Raw genomic sequence first — 24620 nt, 5'->3', positions numbered from 1 at the left:
TTATGCTGTCCTAGAAGCTTGTTACTCAAACACGGGGCTGGTGTTCCTGAAGGAGCGTCCTCCAAGGCCAGCGGCGCCACCGGAAGTCCTCCAGACTTACTAATCTTCGTAGTTGTCATATTTAACTATAATTGTTCTGACATATTAATTGATCCTGAATTATTTTTGACAGCAAGTGTCAGTTCAGTTTTGAAAAAAGATTATGCAATAAAGATAAACGTTTATATTTTATTATTTTACATCTCTGAAATAAAACATCTGCATGCTGTTCATTAACATCTGGGGCTCATAGTCAATGCTTAACTTTCTTCCTTTTGCTGGGAGAAATATCCATCTGGTTCAGTTCCAAGCCGGGAGAAAGACACTAGAGACAAAATGGAGGCTGGAGGCTGATTGGAAAGAGGGTCCATTTATTGATGAAGCAGAACCACATGGTAGTTCATGATTCTGGGCAGCTGACCACATGGAGTTGAGAGAGGGTGGCTTTTATACCTTCTCTTGGACTTTGCATTTGAACTTCCTATTCCTGTGCAAGAACATGTATTCTATTGGCTGTTATAGGGATCATAGCTAACCCTGTAGGTTGTCTGAGAAGTTTGGTTGAAGCCTGGAGGGTGATGCAATATCCCCAGGTGATTTTGCAATGTGGTGAGCTCTGCTGCTAGATAATCCTATTATGTCCTGGAGGGTCATGTCTTAATCCCATCACCCTTGAGCTAAAGGTCTTTTGTCTTGTAGATAGGCTGGCCCAGTCCTGCTGGGTCTGTTAAGAAAGATGGGGGCTGCTTTCCAAGAGCATGTTTCTCCTAGGAATATATAATATTCTGCCTTTTTGAATATTTCTCAAAATATTTCATTCTTCTAGAAGAGGGATGGGTGCTAACTTTGTTCACTTTCTTTTTTATTTCCTGATCAACTTTCTTAGAAACAATAGACATTTACCTCAAACAATTTTGAATTTCCTACAATGCTTCCAACCTAACTTTACTCAGGACAATGCAGAAAATTAAGCCAGTTCTCTTAAAATGTTTTCATTTCTTTTTCATCTCTTCAGGCTTAGTAGTTTATTGGATATCATTGTGTCCATGTCAGTCTTGATTGGATACTCCATCACAACAGCTAGCTTTGTGCTTTATGTGGTCAAGGAACATCAAACAAAGGCAAAACAGCTACAGCATATCTCTGGCCTTGGTGTGACCAGCTACTGGGTGACTAACTTCATTTATGACATGGTGAGTAGCTTATGTCTTAAATATAATATGGAAAATACTACATGATGAAATGAAGCAAAAAAAAATCCTGTATTTGGTAGTGCAGTGGTTAGAATGCATTGCAGGCTACTTCTGCTGACTGCTGGTTGCCTGCAATTTGGCAGATTGAATCTCACCAGGCTCAAGGTTGACTCATCCTTCCATCCTTCTGAGGTTGGTAAAATGAAGACCTAGATCGCAATATGCTGACTCTGTAAATCGCTTAGAGAGGGCTGTAAAGCATTATGAAGCGGTATATAAGTCTAAGTGCTATTGCTATTGCTATATTAAAAATGCAGGATTCACTTAGTTATTCTGACTCATAAAACTCAATGCTATATTTAATTTTTAAAATTGTAGAATTAAGCTGTTGCACCATGCTTAGTAATACATGGACTCTATTCTCTTTTTGTTGTTGTTGCTATACTATATCTATAAAAACTCAGAACTTTAAACTAGCCCAATCTAATATTAAGTTCATTTATATTTAACTAGAAATTAATAAAGTTGTTCTTAGGCTAAATTATAAAAAATATGGCAAAAAGGAGACTTAATTGGCATCCCCTAATAGATCTTTTATTTGGAACTCTGAGTTACCTATTAATATATGAACATTCAGCTATGATGTTTTAATTACTATTGCCAAAAATACTGTAATTTGATATAATATGAGAAGCCAGTTATTTGTTTTATCATCCAGACCAAAATTTGTTTTATCCATCCTATAAAAATAATTTACCTTTCTTCAGATGAAAATAATGTTTCTCTTTTTTACAAGAGATGGAAAATTGCTGGTAGAAAGTTTTTGTTATAAAATTAATTCTGGAAAAAAAATCACCGCTTGTTTTCAAATCACCTTATAGGCCTTTTTGTATATTAGTTTAAAAACACTAAACCTTTGGGACATATTTCTTGTTTATGTAGTTTATTCTCCAATTTTGAATACAGCAGTACTTCAAAATGAATCTTGTCAAGAAGCAAGTACTGAAATGTACAAAGTTGGCACTAGGCAAAGCATAGTCATGAGATCTCAAGGTAGAATTTAGATATTGTCAGAAGAATAATTTGGGGTTCCAACTTGAACCAGGGCTGTGGAAGAATAAATAAAAATGAGATCCAGACAGCTGTGAAGAAAGAAGAAATATTTATTCCTAAAAGCAAAACAATTTGCCTTTAGGGTCAACCTGCAGAGAAATGGGGTACAGCAGCAGATTTTTATAAGGGGAGCTTGTCTGGTATGTCACGTGCTGTTTCCAGGATGACACTTGAGGTTTGAGGGTGTGTTTATATGTGTATGTGTGTTTATTCTTGTGAACATGCAATTCCTTTGGGAGATCTAATTTAATAGCCTCTGTGTTTGCAGACCTTATCCTTTGATCTGTAGATTGGGTCTGGAAGGAAGTTTGCTCATTTTAGCTGATTAACTGAGTTTCAGCTTGACTGTTAATTATTTAGTGGAGACACTCATTCTCAGGCATTGTGGATTCTGTTAATATTTAAGGGAAGGTGGAAACAATATAAAAATAATATATATTTGGATATAACACTTCTCACAATATATTGTACACTTTTTGTCTGTATTTCATATATTATAATAAGCCAAAACATAGATAGTTTGGAATCATGTATGAGAAATATGGCTTTTGATGCAGCACTACAAACTATGGCTAAGCACATGTGATCTCAGCCATTTTGTTCTTTAAAAACATGATCATCTACTACCAAATTTTGAATAAATATGAAATATTTTCTCATGAGAATTGTCATAAAACATTCCTAATAGGCCTGTATAATTCAAATAAATTGCATAGAGATACTTAGAGCCAAGCACATTTTTCTGGATTTAAATTCATTAAAATAGGTAGGTATGCCTCTTTCTATAGCCTTTGCTTTCTAGGACCTCTGTAAATAATGCTTGCTTCCTTTGTTAGTAACTTTTCCATAGTTAGAAGAAAATCCAGTTTAAACTTAGTATTTGGTCTGTGATAATCAGTTGTATTTATGAACATTCTACAGGTTTATTTTCTGGTGCCTGTTATACTCTCGGTGAGCGTTATTTCAGCTTTTCAGATGCCAGCTTTCTTCAATGAAAATAACCTGTTGGCTGTATTCCTGCTTCTTCTTTTATTTGGGTAAGGATTTGGATGGCTTGATTCAATGTGAATGGAATCTCCAATTATAATTTTGAACAGAGCAATTTAAATTACTTATTTTGAAAAGTAATTTTAAAAAGTCAGTTTTTTAAGTAACTAGTCAAAGCATAAAAGAGGGTAAATAAAAATAAACCAACCAACTCTAGAAATAAGGTATGCACATTAAAAAGAAGCCAATCTACCTAATGGTTTCATAGATACTTAATGGTATATGATTGTGAATGAGCACAAAAAATTGAAAGGCTGTATTACAAGATAAAACTTGATAAATTATGGAAGATTATGAGAAAAAATCAACAATTTCACCACTAGCTCTTTAAATGCTTTTCATGTCAGAGATAATTATATAGGAAAAGTATAATTATATATGCAGGTATGATCTATTTACACCCCATAAATAGATTAAAAACATAGCAACAACTACTTCAAAAGGCCAGAACTATCATGGTTGATGTATCTATGCATTGCTGGAAGAATAAAAACTGACCTCAGAGATAATAGAAGGCCTCTAAGAAAAATGTCAGGATTTGAAATGCTTGTACAGGATCAAGATGGTATACTAAGGCACCTATATACACTGTTGCTCTGATAGATCATGGAAATGGAACAAATTTAAAAGGTTCATGATAAAATGGATGCAAAACTAAAAAAGAAATTTAAAATTCCAAACTATAAAATTGCTAGGCAAAATGTAGCCACATTAGGCTCTGAGAAGTAAAATGTGTTCTCATGTTGATCTGCATTTTCTTATTATTATTTTGTTTATTTTGTTTTTAATTTTAAGGGTGGAAAGTTATAATTAATGGAACGTTTTTTCTTGCTTTCTTTATTTCCTTGTATGTGCCTATTCTAGCTATTATTCTTTATCTACCTAAATGCTTGACAATGACTATACCCAAGCAATGAAACAGTACCTGGATGAACTTCATGGATTTCAAAATGCTCAGTAGTAAACAACCAAAACAGCTAATACAATCCTTGGTTGTATAAATAGAGGCATAGAATTAAAATCATGTGAAGTATTAGTATCACTTTATAAATCCTTAGTAAGACCACACCTGGAATACTGTATCCAGTTTTGGTCACCACGTTAAAAAAAGATGTTGAAACTTTGGAAAAAGTGCAAAGAAGAGCAACTAAAATGATTAAGGACCTGGAGAAAACAATTGCAAGAATTGGGTATGGCTAATCTAGAGAAAAGAAGAACTAAGAGTGATATGATAGCAGTATTCCAGTATTTGAGGGGCTGCTACAAAGGCAGAACAAGAAACAATGAATAGAAAATAATCAAGGAGAAAATAACCAAGGAGAGCAACCTGGAATTAAGGAGAAACTTCCTAACAGTGAGAACAATTAACCTGTGGAACAGCTTGCCCTCAGAAGTGGTGGGTGCTTCATTGCTGTAGGTTTTAAGATAAGACTGGACAGCCACCTATCTGAAATGGTATAATCTCTTTTGCTTGAATAGGGGAGGGGGGTGTTGGACTAGAAGACCTCCAAGATCCCTTCCAGCTCTATTCTGATTGTTTCAGTACTGGGTATTATTGGATGGGAGATCACTGAGAAATATAGCAACTGTAAGCTAAACTGTTGAAAAGCTATGCTGACAAACCTTGTTAATAATGTGGCCAAGAAAAAGTATAGGAATACCAAAGAAGTCACAAGTTGTTGACCTCAGCTCAAAGGAAAAATAGAGAAGCAAATGTTTTGTTTTTGTCTTGAATAATAAGTATTTATTGCCTTGCAATATATACCCCTTCATGAATTACTGCCTTGCCACTGCGGCTTGTGTTAGCTCAATGAAGCTATGAACTATATCATGCAGGGCCACCCAAGACAGACAGGTCATAGCAGAGAGCTCTGACAAAATGTGATCCACTGGAAAAGGAAATGACAACCCACGTCAGTATCTTTGCCATGAAAACCCCATGGACAGTACCAAAAGGCAAAAAGATATAATGCTGGAAGATGAGAAGGTGTCCAATATGCTACTGAGGAAGAGCAGAGGGCTAGTACTAGTAGTGCCAAAAAGAGTGAAGCAGCTGGACCAAAGCCAAAAGGACACTCAGCTGTGGATGTATCTGATGGTGAAAGGAAAGTCCGATGCTGTAAAGAACTATACTCCATAGGAACCTGGAATGTGAGATCCATGAATCAAGGCAAGCTGGACGTGGTCAAACAAAAGATGGCCGCCGGCCATCAACATCTTAGGAATCAGCAAACTAAAATGGACAGGAATGGGTGAATTTAATTCAGGTGACCATCAAGTATACTACTGTGGGCAAAAATCCCTCAGAAGAAAGCCTTCATAGTAAATAAAAGAATAGGAAAAGCAATACTAGGATACAATCTCCAAAATGATACAATGATCTCAGTTCGAACCCAAGACCCTATAGCTCCTTTTAGAATTAACGCCAAAAAATGATGTCCTTATCATCATGGGGGATTGGAATGCTAAAGTAGGAGGGCAAAAGATAACCGGAATAATAAGTTTGGTCTTGGAGTACAAAATGAAGCAGGGCATAGGTTGATAGAATTTTGTCAAGAGAATATGATGGTCATAGCAAACAATCTTTTCCAACAACCCAAGAGATGACTCTACACATGGACATCACCAGACGGTCAATACAGAAATCAGATTAACTATGTGCTCTGCAGCCAAAGATGGAGAAGCTCTATACAGTCAATAAAAACAACATCAGAAGCTGACTGTGGCTCAGATCATGAGCTTCTCATTGCAAAATTTAGTCTTAAATTGAAGAAAGTAGGGAAAAGCACTTAGACCACTCAGTTATGAACTAAATCATATTCCTGACATGCAGTAGAGGTGACAAATAGATTTAAGGGATTAGATCTGCTAGACAGAGTGTCTGAAGAGCTGTGGATGGAGGTTCGCAACATTGTACAAGAGGTAGCAACTAAAACCATCCCAAAGAAAAATGAATGCAAGAAAGCAAAGTGGCTGTCTGAGGAAGCTTTGCAAATAGCTGAGGAAAGAAGGGAAGCAAAAGGCAAGGGAGAAAGATACACCCAATTGAATGCAGAATTCCAGAGAATAGCTAGAAGAGATAAGAATGCCTTCTTAAATGAACAGTGCAAAGAAATAGAAGAAAACAATAGAATAGGGCGGACCAAAGAGCTCTTCAGGAAAATTGGAGTTATGAAGGGAACGTTTCATGCAAAGATGGGCATGATAAAGGGCCAAAATGGCAGGGACCTAACTGAGGCAGAAGAGAATAAGAAGAGGTGGCAAAATTACACAGAAGAACTATACAAGAAAGAGCTTAACGTCTCTGATAACCATGGAGTGGTCACTGACCTTGAGCCAGACATCCTAGAATGGGCCTTAGGAAATCTGAGCAACAACAAAGCTAATAGAGGTGACAGTATTCCAGCTGAGCTATTCGAAATCTTAAAAGATGATGCAGTAAAAGTGCTACACTCAATTTTTCAGCGAGTTTGGAAGACTCAACAGTGGCCACAGGATTGGAAAAGGTCCATTTACATTCCAATTCCAAAGAAGGGCAATGCCAAAGAATGTTCAAATTATCGCACAATTGCACTCATTTCACATGCTAGTAAAGTTATGTTCAAAATCCACAAGCTAGACTCCAGCAATATGTGGATCAGGAACTACCAGAAGTACAGGCAGGATTTCAAAGAGGCAGAGGAACTAGAGATCAAATTGCCAACATATGTTGCATCATGGAGAAAGCTAGGGAGTTCCAGAAAAACATCTACTTCAGCTTCATTGATTATGCCAAAGCCTTTGGTAGTGTGGATCACAACAAATTGTAAAGTTCTTAAAGAGTTGGGAATACCAGACCATCTTATTTGTCTCTTGGGAAACCTATATGTGGGTCAAGAAGCAGCAGTGAGAACTGGACATTGAACCACTGATTGGTTCAAAATTGGGAAAGAACTCCAGCAAGCTTTATACTGTTACCCTGCCTATTTAACTTATAGGCAAAGCACATCATGAGAAAGGCGGAGCTAGATGAATCAGGGGATTGGATGGGGCGGGCTACGAGATGTGCATCTTACCGGAGACTGGCAGCTCCGGATCTTGTGGCTTTTGGGGGGTTTTCTTAAAAAAACACCTCTCCAGATGAGCTTGAAAACTTCTGAAGTTTCTCCTGGAGGGGGCATGTCTATCTGAGTAGGATGGGATAGGAAGGTACAAATAAATGAATAAAATAATAAATTATGGTTGTCAGAATTAATGAGGATTCTTGGCAATTAAATTAGCTGCAAGATAAAATTATTTATCTTTTCTAACTACATTAAAATTCATGACATCAGGAGACAATTTATAAATCTTAAGTTATTGTCAAGATGAATAAAACAGACTCCTTTTATTTCTGTAACTGTTCACAGACAAGACTAGAAGGCAATTAAGTATTTTGCTATTCTGTATTGGTTACTTTATTCTGCTTGTGATTTTTAATGATCTGCAGATATTCAACATTTTCATGGATGTACTTACTGGCTGGAATCTTCAAGGAAACTGGGATGGCCTTTATTGTTTATGTCTGTATCAATTTATTCTTTGGCGTCAACACAATCATCACCCATTCAGTTGTTTTTTTACTTTCACAAGAAAAAGCTACTGATAAGGTAATAAGCTTGAAAACATGTAATTGGCACCAACTTTTTCATTAATGTTCCAGATTTTATAAAATAGGGTAGAATGCCAATAATAATATCCAGAGGACAGAAACAACAGTTACTCCTTATGCGGCTTGATAATGATTTGCACAAAAAGGGTTTTAGATAAATATAGCTTCATATAAGAAAATGTATTGCAATGTGATATGCAATAAAGATAAACTCTATTTGAGGTAGTATCAAGAAAAATAAAGGAACCAACAGTTCTATCTTGGTCAGATTCCTTCTCAAGTAATGCGTTTGATTTCAATCATTAAGAAACTTTCAGATTAAATGGAACTGACAGAGATGACCAGGTGTACCTCATATGTGGCTTGCTAATGATTTGCATGAAAAGGATGAATGTAGCATCATGTATAAATACGAGTCAGCAATGTGCTATAACACAATCTGCTATAAAGGTGTTTTTTTTAATGATAAGGTAATTTTGTAACTACAAAAGTACAGTGATGAAATTATTTTTATTTCTTTCAGGACCTGCATGAACTTGCTGAAACATTGAGACATATTTTCCTGATATTCCCACAATTCTGTTTTGGTTATGGGTTAATAGAATTATCTCAGTATCATGCCCTGATGGGTTTTTTAAAAGCCTATGGAGTGGTTTACCCTGATAAAACATTTGAATTGGACAGGACAACATCTAAACTGCTTGGGATGTTCATTCAAGGAACTCTGTTTTTTACAGCCCGCCTCTTGCTTGATGATGGAACAATTCAGAAAATATGGCATAAAATATTACAGTAAGTAACTATAAATATATGTGGAAATTCCAAAATTGCAAATAAAATGAGGGATTGACAAAAAGTAAGTTGCAGAAAATAAACTTGCTATAATTTATTGCTTTAACAGGCTTTTATAAGTATCATAATACCTGTCAAGTATTATGTTGGTCTATTTTGCAGGGGCTACAATATCTCTTTTCTGCATCAAATAAATGTGATTAAGAAGTTGCTTTATTACAGTGCCAAAATGCCAGAAAGAAGAGGGAAATTAATCACAGCTCTTGATCTAACAAAGCAGTTTAAGCAAATAGTTGTGTTTGGTTTAATCTCATTTGGGCTACAGATTAGAATAATCCTTTTAACTATTCAGTCTAACCATAGGTCCTATCAAGTTGCAGCAATAGATGGAAGCATCTATTTCTCTCACTTGAATTCAGATACTACAAATGGTCAAATGATTAGGATGGGAAATTATAGACCATTGGGTATATGAGCTTAAATCAGCTGAAGTTAAGCAAAGTGCAGCAATATGTTTGTTTCTTTGCTTGTACCTCACCTTTATTATTTTTACAGATAACTCAAGGGGGTGAATAAATTCAACACACCTTCCTCACCTAGCTTGCCTTCCATTGTATACTGAACGAGCCAGAAAGAGGGCTGAGAAAATATCTACAGATCCCTCACATCCTGGACATAAACTGTTTCAACTTCTCCCTTCAGGAGAAGGGCACGCTAAAACAACTAGATACAAAAATAGTTGTTTCCCCCATGTCATCACTCTACAAAACATAATTCCCACAGCACTGTCTTATGCCTAAGGATAACTAAGCATGTAGTGGGACTGTATTACTGTATCCTTCTCACCTTTCCTATTATCTACTCCTATTGGTATCTTATGACTATCACTTTGTTGGTTGTATCTTATACTTATGATTGTATCTTATGATGTATGCTTTATCGCTTTGTTGCTTATATGTATACTGAGAGTTTATGCAAACACCAGAGACAAATTCCTTGTGTGTCCAATCACCCTTGGCCAATAAAGAATATTCTATTCTATTCTATTCTATTTTCCATTTCTATTTCCATTCTGTGTATTGATTGGTAATGAATAATTAAACTTTTAAAAACTTCTGCAGAAAACTCATTATATCGACAAAATATTTCATAAGACAACATTTAAAAATAAGGTGATACTAATAAACTTGATTTTAATTTTTGATAGATACTTATTTAATAAATTGCATGGTAAGTCTCCACTCTACCTTGAAGACATTGTTGGGGAGGAAGACAAGGACGTCCGAGCAGAAAGAGAGCGAGTGACACTGGGCTTGTCAGACTGTGATGTGTTGCAGCTCCAGAATCTTTCCAAAATCTACCATCTTCCCTACCGAAGGATTGTAGCAGTGAGAAATGTCAACATTGGAATCCCAGCAGGAGAGGTAAGTCATTAAACCAAAAGTAGAAAGTGGAAATTATGAGAAGTAAACATTCTTATTATGTGTGTAGCTAGTCACAAAAAATTGTGCACAGCTTAAGAGGCATCTTCAGGCTGGACATATCAGGCATACACTGCCTGTTCATTTCTCTTTGCCCTCCTTAGGTTCAGCAGTAGCAAATATATACACATAACCATTTAAATAATACTTCGCACATGTTTCATGTGAATCAAAATCTGCTGCATAAAACATATATCTTACTCTATATCAGGGAGGCTGATCCTGCACAGAACTCAATCATTTCAGAGATTAGATGGGAGAACTGCAAAAAAGATGAAGTATTAATCAGAATGTTTCTGCTGCCCCCCCCCCTTTGAAACTGATATTTTACTAGTTATTTAAGTTATGAATGCATATAAGTATGCTGTTTTCGATATCTCTTGGGTTTTCTATTTTCTTTGTTTTAAACATCTTCTTTTATTAAAATTGCAAATATTATGGATAATATGAAAGAATATTTGTTTTTCAAATCTATTGTAAGTTAAAAAATTACAAATGCCTTAAAAATAATGTGATCTTTTTCCTCCAGTGCTTTGGCTTGCTTGGTGTGAATGGGGCTGGGAAAACCACCATTTTTAAAATGCTGACAGGCGACATTGGTCCAACTAATGGAAGGCTACTGATGCAAGATGAAACTGGGTATGGAGGACAGATTCATTCTCCACAATGAAACTTAGCAACTTAGCTAAGAAAATAAAACCAATATGGAATAAAATAATTTAGGTTAAATGAAATCCAAATAGACTTTTCCATTACTTTAGTGCTACTTATTTCTGTAATGCATTTTTATCCATAGTATAGAGATTAAGGCCATGCGAAGCTTAAATCAAAGTTTTGTTAAATTATAGCATTTCAGAGTAATTCATTGAACAATATTGTTTTTAATAAATTCACAAGAACTGTAAATCACAGTTGCCTGTCTCCCACCTCAGCTGAATAATTATGTGAGAAATGCTTAGCCACAAGTGACTTCCCTGGTATTCTTATGCCACTCTTGAGAATGAGGCCTTAAAATGGAAATGCAAAACGGACATCAAAATGTGGCCCCAATAAAACCCAGTAAGAAGACTGGCATTTTACACACTGGATGTATTAAGTGATTAAAACTGGATGTGTTTTTAAAATGACAAAACTAATGCAATAAATGCTAACATAAAATTATGCATTGTAAGTCTGTCAATAGAAGATTATCCATAAATGTGACTTAATCCAAATGCAATCTTAGATGTATAGAACACAAGATACAATGAGAAAGCAATGTCAGGGACTATGTTTCTCTTTCTACTATACATGTTTGTACGAGCGTTTCACATGGCTTCTTGGTATATTAACTTTTAAGTTCTTTTAAAAAAAATTCCAGACTTAACAAATAATTTTTGCAATTCAGATCCTTGAGTGAAATTCATGATGCACACCGTTCACAATTTGGATACTGTCCTCAAGAAGATGCTCTAGATGATTTGTTGACTGTTGAAGAACACATGTATTACTATGCACGGTTACATGGCATCCCAGAGGAAGATATTAAAGGGGTATGTAAAATTAAGATTAAGTAGAAATATCAGTTTTCGGGAAAACTACCAAGTAATGCTGGAGTTTTGCTTTTAAAACACTGGTAGTTTAAAAGGGACACAATGGCTCAGTGAGTAAGACGCTGAGCTTGTCGATCAGAATGGTCGGCATTTCAGTGGTTCAAATCCCTAGCACCATGTAACGGAGTGAACTCCCATTATTTGTCCCAGCTTCTGCCAACCTAGCAGTTCAAAAGCATGTAAAATGCAAGTAGAAAAATAGGAGCCACCTTTGGTGGGAAGGTAACAGCGTTCGTGCACCTTCAGCATTTAGTCATGCCGGCCACATGACCACGGAGACGTTTTCGGACAGCGCTGGCTCTTCAGCTTTGAAATGGAGATGAGGTTTGTCCAGGCTGAATTTTCAAGAACATATCGGGTTTTAGCTGCATTTCAAATGCTAGCCTGCATTTGGAAGCTGGTTTGATGGAAACAGAGGCCAGAATTTGGTTGTTTATAGTTAATCTTTGATTATCATTTTTTTCCAAAGAACCTGCTCCCATCATGGTGGAGGATGAATTTCATTTTTCATGGAAGTGATCAGCATTGACAAAATTAACATTAGGGCTCACTTCACCACCTGTAACTTATTCTAGACTATGTAATTTATTTTAGGCTATGTGAAAATCAAATTGTTCTTAAGCAGCAAATAATATACCTAGTGTGACCTATGCTATAGCTCACTTCATCAGATAGCCACTCTATCCATCAGTTTACCAGACTCCTCCTGATTTCTGGCTATCATAGGCTAACACTACTCTTCTACTAAGCCATAGGAAAAAAAGGAATTGTTCCATTTCATTTGGAATTAATCAAAGACCAATCAATCAAAGTGTTCCTTAAAGTTTTTTTTCTTTCAGGACCCCTTCCCACTTTTATAATTATGGTGAAACACAAAAGAGCTTTTGTTTACATAGTTTATACACATTTATAGAATATTTATAGAATCATGTAAAAATAATACTAAATCCATTAAATATTAGTATAAATAAAACCACTATTTTTACCCAAAAAATGAGAAAAGTGACATAGTTTTGGCAAATGCTATTAATATCAGACAAATAATTTTGATTTCACAAATCTTCAGGTTCCTAGAACCATACTTTAAGAAATACTGACTCAAGGTATTATGTTCAGTTCTAGGTATCACATTTTACAAAGGATTTAGAGTTCAAGTGGTACAGGAACAGATCTGCAAAAATATAGCCTTACAAAACAAAATTGGCATGAGAGTCTTGTGCACACAATTATAATTTCTTTTCTAACTCCAAAATGCTTACTACAGATTTATTATCTATGCTTCATTTTAATATGTTTGCTTAAAACTGCTGGTAAATTAACATTAAACAGGAAGTTAAAAATTGTTAATTGTAAAACTGTCAAAATAATATTTTTTCCTAAAATTCAGGTATTAATTATATTGTCATACCATAATTGTTGAAGAATGATCATTTTTCTGAATTTCTTCCCCCCACAGATTGTATTTCAGCTTCTTTATCGACTTAATCTCATGCCTTACCAATGTAGAATTGTCTCTAAGTGCAGTTATGGCACCAACAGAAAGTTATCAACTGCTCTAGCCCTTCTGGGGAAACCATCAGTTTTACTATTGGTATGAAATACAAACATTATTCTGTGGGGAATTATTATGATTTTTCTTATTCTCTGTTTCATAGTCTTGCAAAGTAATAGCTACAAGTTGAGAGAAAACTATTTTGTTAAAGCCAGAGATTGTGCTCAGCATGTTAGTAGAGATAGTCAAGAGAGATATGGATCTAGTCCATACATTACGACAATGCCACCTTTTCCTTTTGGTTGCACAAATTGGAATAAAAATTATGTTGCCATACTTGCTTAACAGTTTTACAGAATAAACGATTACGCCTATACTCTCCACCACAATGCAAGGTGCGTATAATCTGTAACAATTTGCTACCCATGATTTTGGAGGCAAATAGATTATGAACCTACTTGTGGTGAGTTATTTTGTTCCCTATGTTTTGGACACTTGCCAGCATTTCATCTATTACCACTGTTACTGGGTTCTTCCCATAAGTATCACCTTCACTTCCTCCCTCAGTATTTTTTTATATATAAAGTTTTTTATTTTTTCATTTTTATAACATATAACCACATGTATACTATTACATAGGCAACTTCGTATTGTATTATTAAATGTTTACATCAATTTGTATTACCATCAACTCCCAAAAACAATTATTGGCTCTTCTGCTGTCCATACACCATATTTGTACCTTATCCATCACTTTCTTCTCCCTCTTCACTCTCCCTCCCTACCACCTTTCTTCCCTCTGTTGTCCTTCTCTTCTCTACTTCCCCTTCCTCTCTCCTCTCTTCCCTTTCCACTCCTTCTTTCTCTCCTCCTCTCCCCCCCGCCCTCTCTTCTATCCCTCTCTTCTTCCCTTACTGTTGTCCTCTATTTCACACTCTTCATCTCATTTACTTGGTGTATTTCAACTTCTAAGTGAGCTCCATTTTATGTTGATGGTATTTATAATTCATTATCAAGAGTTCACCATGGTTCTGTGGTAAGGTTCCCCAACATGTTTCAACCATAGGTATACTTCACATTTTGAAAACACATTCAGGCTTCCTCAAATTGGTATTCTACTACATTGAGATAGTGATTGTGTTAAAGTATCAAATTTAAATATTAATATCTTGGTTATGTCCCTATGGAATTGATGGAATGTTCCTTATATTAGGTCTACTTACCATTTCGATCTTTGGGGAGCAAGTGAATTTGCCAGTTTGCATGTGGAAAAAGAACCACCAGGTCATCTCACAGATAGAAAAATAGGCTCCAGACTTCCCCTCTCATTATTCCACTGCCTTAGAGATTCACACTATATTAAACATACACCAGAAACAAGGTCACTTAAAATCAGCCTTTATTAATCTATTTGGTAATTGTGTTATATATACTTTCTTATATTGCTACATTGATTTTAGGTGTGTGTGTATGTGTGTAAGATAAAAGAGAGGAAAAAAGCTGACACATCCTACGGACTCACCCTCTTGGCACAAAGAAGGCTGCCCCTTTAAGAGAAGACACACGAACATGCGTGCAGCAATTAATTGTTAGGAAAAGGGGAAGGGGAAGGGGGGAAGGGGGAAGGGGGAAGAGCAGCTCAGAGAAAAGACAGAAGGCTTGTTGGCTCCGTTACTTTGATTCAATAAATTATCATTATCTTCCCCAACAGCTCTGGGGGGAGGGGGGAGGAAATGCAAAGGATTTTCTAGCTCGGACCCGAGGCAACTGGGCAGAGAAACAAACCCCAGAGAGGAAACTTGACACAGAGCACTTTCTCCCTCCCTCCCTCCCTCCCTCCCTCCCTCCCTCTTTTTCCCTTTCCTTCCTCCGATTGGCTGGTGGCCAATTGTCTCCTGAGCCCAAAAGCCCGGTGTGAGCAGTATTTCACCAAATAGGCCGTGACGAAGGGTCTGGGACTGAAGAGGCTGGGGCTCATTGGCCGGCGCAAACAGCTAGGGGCATTTTAGCAAATGATAGAGGTTAATGGATGGGGGCGGAACCCTGGGGACAAACAAGGGGTGGCGAAGGGTATGAGGCGAATAGTCCCAGACTCCTCTCTGATGCTATTTCTGCCTTGTTTTGTTCCTGTCTGTTTCTTGAGTTCATATTAATTTATTATCCCCAATAGTAAAATGAGAGCAAAGCCAGAGAAGAAAACTAATCACATTACTTATAATTAAGGGCATGCTCACCAATCAAGACAACATGATACAATAGGATTATAAGAGGGGCAATACAGACAGGATACAGATTGGTAATGGGAGCAGCATAGTTTTATTTATCAAATGTATATGCTACCCATCCAGGGGTGGGTTCCTGCCAGTTCTAACCTGTTCTATAGAAGAGGTTCCACAAATCTACAGTGCCATTTAGAACCGGTTTCAGCTCCCTCCCACCCCCGTCCATCCGCACATCATCAAGATGAAGAGCGAGAGGAGGAATTCTGGGAGTTGAAGTCCACAAGTCTTAAAGCTGTCAAGTTTGAACACCCCTGGGGGATTTTTTCTAAAGGGTTAGGGGTGTAACTTGACAGCTTTAAGACTTGCGTGCTTCAAATGCCAGAGTTTCTGAGCCAACATTTTGGTTGCTAAGCAAGAGCGCTATTAAGTTAGTTTCACCACATTTGACAAGTTGGCCACGGCCACCCAGTCACATGGCTGGCAAGCCACTCCCACAAAGCAGGCCACACATACAGAAGAGGTTCTAAAAAAATTTGAAACCCACCACTGTACCCATCCTACAGTTTGAGCCAAAAAACCCCAAAATTAGGCTGACAATGTTTTTTTTTTATTTATCAAATTTAAAGGCTGTTCATCTCACAAAACAACTCTGTTTTATGTTGGCATAGAGGACAGCAATGTGGAAATGAGCACTAATCCTAGTCAAAAAGATTATATTGCAAATAAATTCCTGAGAAGGCGATGCCATATAAAAAGTAGAACAGTGATTAGAAAAGAACCTAACCCAAGTGTTAGTGGGGAAAGTTTCTGTAATTAATTAGGGAACAATTGCCTTCCTAGGGCCACAGCATTTAGCCTAATTTCTGGCTATCAGACCATAATGTCTCTATTTGGAAACTATCAGCAAATAGTTTTATCTCTATCACAAGTATTACTACTTTTACTTTCAAGCAGAAGTGGGCTATTGCCAGTTCAGACCAGTTTGGGCTAACAAGTATTTCCGACCAGCGGCTGGGCCAGCTTACCTGCCCCAGCGCTATCCCGTCCTATATAATTGCCATGTTTTTGATGCCACGGGCATTTTCGGTTCTGGGCAAACCGGTTGTTACATTATGTGGTGCCCACCTCTGCTTTCAAGCCTGATCTCATTTATAATATTAAGTGTTTTTACCCAACATTAATTTCACATGGTTAGCATTGAGTTCAGGTTTGTCATTGAGGTTTTTTGACATCATTATTTTACTGCTGTTTTTGATATAAATCCTGAATCTGCTATACTACTCAGGGTTAAAATAAAGGTCTGTGTTAAATCTCCAGGGATTTCTCTTATTTAGATGAAATTGTGGATCACACCCCTTCCTAGAAACTCCTACATTCATCCAGGTTGTTTCAATCCCCTCTCCTGAGCACATCAATGTTATGGACAACCATAGTATTTAAATTAGCAAACATTGATGCATTAACAACCGATAGGCAATGTAAACCAAGTGCAAAAATATAACAAAACATCTCATTTCCTCTCAAGATCTATATGTTGAAATGGCTTTCTATATCAATCACCTTACTTGTTATTCCATGCCTGAAGCAACAGAGAAATCACACATTCACAAACATGTTTATCTAATAATTCTGCATCTTAATAGTCTAAGTTGTTTCCTTTCAGTTTGTATATTTAAATAGGGAATACTGTAAGTCACACTGAGTGATAAAAGATAAATATGCAGATAACATATTTTTCATCCTATTATTTATTAGTCAGTGGATAAGCTTGTTAGCATTATCTCTCTTTGGTATGCTCTCCATTTCCCATATCTGTTCTGGTGTGTGGGGAGAACATTCAAAGCATATGCAGAGGGATTAGTATAAAAGGTATTTGCTCAATATTGGTTGCTACCTTTTACAGGTGAGACTCGAAAAATTGGAATATCGTGCAAAAGTTCATTTATGTCAGGGCAGCCTCCATCAGTAACCAAGAAAGAAACCACGCAACTCCATTTTTCAGAATTAAGAGTACTTTTACTGGTTATGAATAGATAGCAGCTAGGCAAAGCAAGATCTGAGGCAAAAGCGCGCGTAATCATAGATATCAATATGTGACCCAACCCCCTCCCCCTGGTAACCCCATCCCATAGTTCAATCCGCACACCCCACAGGTGTCATGTGGGTTGCATCTTCAAAAAACATCATCAGGTTGGAATGCCGGACAGTTGGCCTTGGCGGCAATTCCACTATCTGCAGCATGAGCAGTAGATGGTGAGAAAACACTTCCTTCTTCATTCACTCCTGTGCAGAAAACTTCCCTTCCCAAATACCATGTCATCCCCCCTCCCCGTTTCAATGGCAGCTGAAAGCAAGCAGCAAAACAGAGGGTGACAATTTATTTCAGTAATGCAACTTAAAAGGTGAAACTAATATATGAGATAGACTCATTACATGCAAAGCAAGATAGTTCAAGCCGTGATTTGTCATAATTGTGATGATTAAGGCTTATAGCTCATGAAAACGTGCAATCAATAAAACAAGGATTGTACATAGAACAATACCGGACCTCTGAAAAGTATAAGCATGCATATGTATTCAGTACTTGGTTTGGGCCCCTTTTGCAGCAATTACTGCCTCAATGCGGCGTGGCATGGAAGCTATCAGCCTGTGGCACTGTTGAGGTGTTATGGAAGACTAGGATGCTTCAATAGCAGCCTTCAGCTCTTCTGCATTGTTCGGTTTCATGTTTCTCATCTTTCTCTTGGCAATGCCCCATAGATTCTCTATGGGGTTCAGGTCAGGTGAGTTTGCTGGCCAATCAAGCACAGTAGCCCCACAGTCATTGAACCAGATTTTGGTGCTTTTGGCAGTGTAGGCAGGTGCCAAGTCCTGCTGGAAAATGAAGTCAGCATCCCCATAAGCTCGTCTGCAGAAAGAAGCATGAAGTACTCCAAAATATCCTGGTAGACGGCTGCGTTGACCCTGGACTTAATGAAGCACAGTGGACCAACACCAACAGATGACATGGCTCCCCAAATCAACACCGACCGTGGAAACTTCATACTGGACTTCAAGCATCTTGCAGTGTGTGCCTCTCCATTCTTCCTCCATACTCTGGGTCCTTGGACTCCAGCCTCAGTCCACTCCTTGTGAAAGTCCCCAACACTTTTGAATGGCCTTTTCCTGACAATCCTCTCCAGGCTGCGGTCATCTCTGCTGCTTGTGCACCTTTTTCTTCCACACTTTCCCCTTCCACATAGCTTTCTATTAATGTGCTTTGATACAGCACTTTGGGAACACTCAACTTCTTTTGAAGCTTTCCCTCCTTATGGAGGGTGTCAATGATGGTTTTCTGCACAACTGTCAGGTTAGCAGTCTTTCCCATGATTGTGATTCGTACTGAACCAGACTGAGAGACCACTTAAAGGCTCAGGAACCCTTTGCAGGTGTTATGGCTTAATTAGCTGATTAGAATGGGACACTTTGAGCCTAGAATATTGCACCTTTTCACAATATTCTAATTTTCTGAGATTGTGGATTTGGGGTTTTCATGAGCTGTACGCCATAATCATCACAATTATGACAAATCACAGCTTGAACTATCTTGCTTTGCATGAAATGAGTCTATCTCATATATTAGTTTCACCTTTTAAGTTGCATTACTGAAATAAATGAACTTTTGCACGATATTCTAATTTTTCGAGTTTCATCTGTATGTTTATGTTGTACTACAATATCCATATCATATTCCCATAAAAAACAAGTGCTTGTATATATGGTATGATCTCTAGCCTCACAGCATATTTGTATTTGAAATTACAATAGTGCAGTACCGTCTCTTCTGAGTTTTTGATGAGAATTCAGAAAATGGGGAAAAGTTCATTCTTATTTTCTTTGTTTTCAATCAATAAAAGAGAAAGAGAAAGATAACCAGTTATATTTCAGATATAATGAATTAAGTTCATCCATAATTAAATCAAAAGCTCAGCTTTCCTAAGAACTGTTTTTTATTTATTTCTTTTGTTCAATATCTAGACATTTTTGTTCCTTAATAATGAAGTCCTCTGATTTTTTACTCGATAGGAAGCTCTCCTAAGATGGCCTTATTCACAAGCAAATGAAGAATTTCACTGTTTAACATAATATAGTGGCAATTATGTTGTAAACCTTTAAAATAATGTTCAATAAAAATGCAGGATGAACTAACAGGAAAGCTAGTAATGCTTTTAAAAATGTTAAAAAATGTTTTTCTTAACTTGTAATATTCTTGTCAAATGTTTTTAATTTAGGATGAGCCAAGTTCTGGTATGGATCCTAATGCAAAGAGGCATTTATGGAAAATCATCACTGAGGAAGTCCAGAACCAATGTTCAGTGATACTTACTTCACACAGGTATAATACATTATCTGAGGCTTAATGAAAATGTTCAGACCTACATACAGTATAATATTGAATAGTTATAAAATAATATTTAAATAATAACATTATTGTAATGTAAATAAATGCATTAAATAATAACAGTATATAATCATTTCTTTCTGCTTGCTTATTAGGTGTTTTGGCTTTGTTATATTTATTCAAGTTGAACTAGTAGAATAGAATATGAGGCCAACTACATGGGAAACAATGTGTCTCTGACCAGGCAGTCATATAAAATGAGACATCTCCAACTCTCTAATGACTTTTACTCTTTTACCAGTATATAAAATACAACTAAAATTTAAAATAGGAAATTAAGGTAAGGAAAAAAAGAGAGAGAAAAAAATACGAGTTACAAGGAAAGAAAGAAAAAAAGCATTGACTTCCAAGGGACAGAGGGCAGGCAGCCACGTTTCCCGGGCTGCATGGGATTCCATTCAAGAGCAGTGTGCTATTTCTGGGAAGCCATCTGCCGCAGATGCCAACAGAAAGGCCACATTGTCGAGGCGTGCAGAACGTCCCAAGCCACCCTGTCCTAGCCAAGACCCATGGCTCAGCAGGGAGACCAAACAACTCATGATCCGGCCAACAGAGGAATAGGCAGAGAGAGGAACAGTACCAAGCCCAGAGAGAGATCCATCACACCACTGTGGGCCATTCAGATGCCTATGAAGGGGAAAAGTTCCATGCCACAGTGACCATTGAAGGGGGACCATGCAAGATGGATCTGGACACAGGATCATATTTTATGATCGTGTCCTGGCAGACCATTAAGAAATTGAACCCAACAGCCAGCAAGAAGTTCCTCAAACCACCAAACGTCTGGCTCAACGACTACCAGCGGAACAGGATCCAAGTCCTAGGAAGAATAGAGGTCAAGGTGGTGTTCCATGAATTCCAGGTCCATCTACCCCTCACAGTCGTCACCAGCCACCGACCATCCCTGCTGGGAGTGGAATGGTTCAAGCCCTTGGGGTTAGACATCACCGACCTGCATCGAATCTCAACCCACGACCTGGATTGGCTACTGGCAGAGTTCACAGACACCTTCGACGGGGGCCTAGGTAAATATATGGGGAAACCCATTTCACTTAACTTAGACTCCCATGTAACCCCCATGAGGCTCAAACCCTGAAGGGTCCCTTTTTCTCTATGGCCCAAGGTGGATGAGCAATTGGACAAACTAATTTCCCAAAGAATCCTCGTGCCGACCGACCACGCAGTATGAGAAACCCCAATAGTCACCCCCTTGAAGCCAGATGGTTCCATCCGCCTCTGCATGGATTACAAGTGTATGCTGAATAAGGCCTTACAGTAAAGCGTGTACCTGGTGCCAGTTGTACAACATCTGTTGCATTCCCTAGGAAGTGGGAAAATATTCACCAAACTGGACCTGGCTCAGGCATACCAACAATTGTCTGTGGATGAAGCCACCGTGGAAGCACAGACGATTGTGACCCATAGGGGGGCTTTCAAATGCACCAGACTGCAGTTTGGAGTCAGCGTAGCCCCAGGACTCTTTCCGTGTTTAATGGAGCGGCTACTGCAAGGAATCCTGGGAGTGGTGCCCATATTTTGATGATGTATTCATCTCAGGGGACTCCTTAGAGCAGCTGATGGAACACGTGCACGAGACTTTGGGGAGGTTCAAGGAGAAAGGACTTAAAGTGAACCCAAAGAAATGTAAAATTGGCGTGAGGCAGGTAGAGTTCCTGGGATACCTCATAGATGGGTCTGGCATCCACCCCATCGACAGCAAAGTAAAGGCCATTAAAAAACGCCCCCACCCCAAGTAACAAGACAAAGCTCCAAGCCTTCTTAGGACTATTGAACTTTTATAGTATTTTTTTACAACCGAAGGCCACCATTGCTGAGCCACTGCATAGGCTCCTGGGAAAGATGGTGCTGTGGACCTGGGGACAGAAGGAAGACCAGGCCTTCGCAATGGTAAAAGAGCTCTTATCCTCCAGCAGCATGCTCATCCAGTTCAACCATACCTTGCTGGTTCGGATCATCTGTGAAGCCTCCCCCTTTGCAGTCAGAGCGGTCCTCAGCCATCACCTACTGGATGGATGGGAGGGTCCCATAGCCTTTTACTCCAAGACCTTGTCGCCGGCTTAATGCAACTACAGCCAGATCGACAAGTAACCCTTGGCTGCAGTCGCAAGGATCAAGAGATTCCATGAGTACATGTATGGCAGACACTTTGAACTTGTCACGGACCATAAGCCACTGCTGGGGCTCCTCCCCGGGAACCAACAAACCCCACCGTACATGTCCCCAAGGATGACCAGATGGGCCATTTTCCTCACGGTGTACTACTATGAGCTGATCCACCGCCCAGGGAAGGACATCAGCCACGCTGATACACTCAGCCGTTGCCCATTACCAGAGCTGGTGGAAAATCCTGCCCCCATCGCCATGGTGCTGCTGATCGATGTTGACCCAGCCAGCCCAGTCACCGCCAGGACATTGCAGAGCACACACAAAAGGACAAGGGGTTGCGAAAGGTTCTGAACTGGGATTTGAGGGGGTGGCCATAGGAGAAGTTGAGTGAAGAGTTCCAGAGCTACCAAAGTAAGCAAGCAGAGCTATCAACTATCAAGGATTCCTTGTTGTGGGGGGAGAGAGTCATCGTACCCCAGAAGCTGCAGAGATGAGACATGGAAGCCCTCCATGAGGGTAACCCAGGGATAGTACGGATGAAGGCACTAGCCTGGAGCTACATCTGGTGATCCAATATGGATAAGGACATTATGGAGCAGGGGCCACTTGCAGACCTTGCCAGGAGATGCGACTAGCCCCACCCTGGGCACACGTGTGGGAGTGGGAAGCAGCCAAAGGACTGTAGTTGCACATCCATATCGACTTCGTGGGACCAGTGGAAGGGTAGACATTCCAGATCCTTGTGGACGCTTACTCCAAATGGCTGGAGGTCATGATCATGCAATTAACAATGGCGGAAGCCACCATCAGAGCACTCCAGAAACTTTTCACAACCCATGGCCTACCCGACAACCTGGTCTCCGACAACAACCCATAACTGACCACCAAGACGATGGAGGTTTTCCTCATGGAGCAAGGGATCTGGCATGTTCTCATCACCCCATTCAATCCGGCGAGCAACAGACAGGCCGAGCGAATGGTGAGGCTCACAAAAGAAACCCCCACCCGAATGGGATCAGGAAGCCAGCAGGAAAAGGTTGACCAATTCCTTTTCACCCAACACATCACCCCCTATGTGACCACCAACAAGAGCCCAGCAGAGCTGTTGATGGGGAGAAAACTAAAGTCCAGACTTGACCGGTACCACCTGGACTACCTTCCAGAGAACTCCCTGGATTCCTCTCGACCAACCCGGGAGTTCAACATAAACGACTGGGTATTTGCCCACAACTATGCTGGGTATCCAACTTGGCTGGTGGGCTGAATCGTGGCCGTCACTGGGCTGAAGTCGTACTGAGTGGAGCTATCTGGAGGAGGCACATCTACCAGATCCGACACCACGTGGGGGATGCTGAACTGAGGAACCAGGGCAATTGGACCGCACCCACCAGCTCAGAACAACTCCCAGAGAACCGCAGGTCTCCGCCCTGCAGAGCATGGTCACCAGCCGGGAAGCAGATGGGTGGGACCCAGCCCAACCAAGCCAAGAAATCAAGGAACAACCATCCAACCCAAGCCTCGAACATGTAGCTGCGTCCGAAGCCAGCCCGCAAAGAAATGGCATCTTAGGAGCCAAAGAAACCAGGCTGGAGCTCAACTCATGGGCCGAGGAGCTCCAGAAGGTTCCTTCCCAGGCAGCTCCCAGGGAAAAGTGATCTGCGCAGGTCAAGTATGAGACCGGCATGCCCAGCCTACCTGAAATATTACATTACCTACATAGGCCGGGGATTGGACATTGTTCATGCTAGGAGGGGAGAGGTGTTAAGTACAGACATACGTTGTTAAATTTACATGTCTTCACATCCTCACTGTGGATTGGTTGCTCAAACCCCGAGAAGTTTAAACAACTGTCATTGGCCAGCTGGGCTGCCAGAGCTCCTTAAAAGGCGAGCTCTGGCAGCCCAGCTGGCAGAGCGCAGTCACTTACTCTTGAAATAAAAAGTGCTGAAACTAACTTGCGCCTCTCACCTGCTGCTTACCGCCAATCTAACATTAACTGTTAGTGATTGTGGCACTGGAGGACTGAGATTTAAAGCTATGACTAATAAGAAAACAGATTTAAGATGTATACTTTTGATAAATAGCCTATGAAATAACTAAGTTTCTCTTCTTGATGCCTGATTACTAGTTCAATATACTAAGCATTATGGCTTATATTTAGAATAATTGCTACTTAATTTAACATTTAATATATATCTCTACTATGGAAACTAATATCCAAGGAATGTCACAACAAAACACAACAATGAATCTATATATACAAACATGAAAACACTCACTCAGGAATCACAAAATATCCAGAACCGTAAAGCCTACAAACTTGAAATTTGGCATGTATGTTCTTCTTGGCTTCTAGGTGCTCGGTAACAAAATAGTTTTTGAAATGACCATCAGACCATTGGTATTTCATATATTATTGTTCTGATGCTAAGGAATTAGATGTTGTACTCC

General features: G+C 39.0%; 1 protein-coding gene across 1 annotated transcript in view; it reads left to right on the top strand.

Annotated features, from left to right (window-relative positions):
• Nucleotides 1–24620, top strand: part of ABCA12 (ATP binding cassette subfamily A member 12) — a 179608-nt gene that overhangs the window by 137088 nt on the left and 17900 nt on the right. The window contains exons 42-50 of the mRNA XM_081957386.1: nt 1055–1232; nt 3267–3382; nt 7861–8020; nt 8546–8814; nt 10022–10238; nt 10825–10934; nt 11683–11827; nt 13344–13478; nt 19873–19976. Coding sequence (XP_081813512.1) covers nt 1055–1232; nt 3267–3382; nt 7861–8020; nt 8546–8814; nt 10022–10238; nt 10825–10934; nt 11683–11827; nt 13344–13478; nt 19873–19976 — 1434 coding nt within the window. The remainder of the gene's footprint in view (nt 1–1054; nt 1233–3266; nt 3383–7860; nt 8021–8545; nt 8815–10021; nt 10239–10824; nt 10935–11682; nt 11828–13343; nt 13479–19872; nt 19977–24620) is intronic.

This window comes from Natrix helvetica (assembly GCF_964273705.1).
Source record: "Natrix helvetica genome assembly, chromosome: 1".
Classification (NCBI taxonomy): Eukaryota; Metazoa; Chordata; class Lepidosauria; order Squamata; family Natricidae; genus Natrix; species Natrix helvetica.
This window is presented reverse-complemented; position numbering and strand designations above follow the sequence as displayed.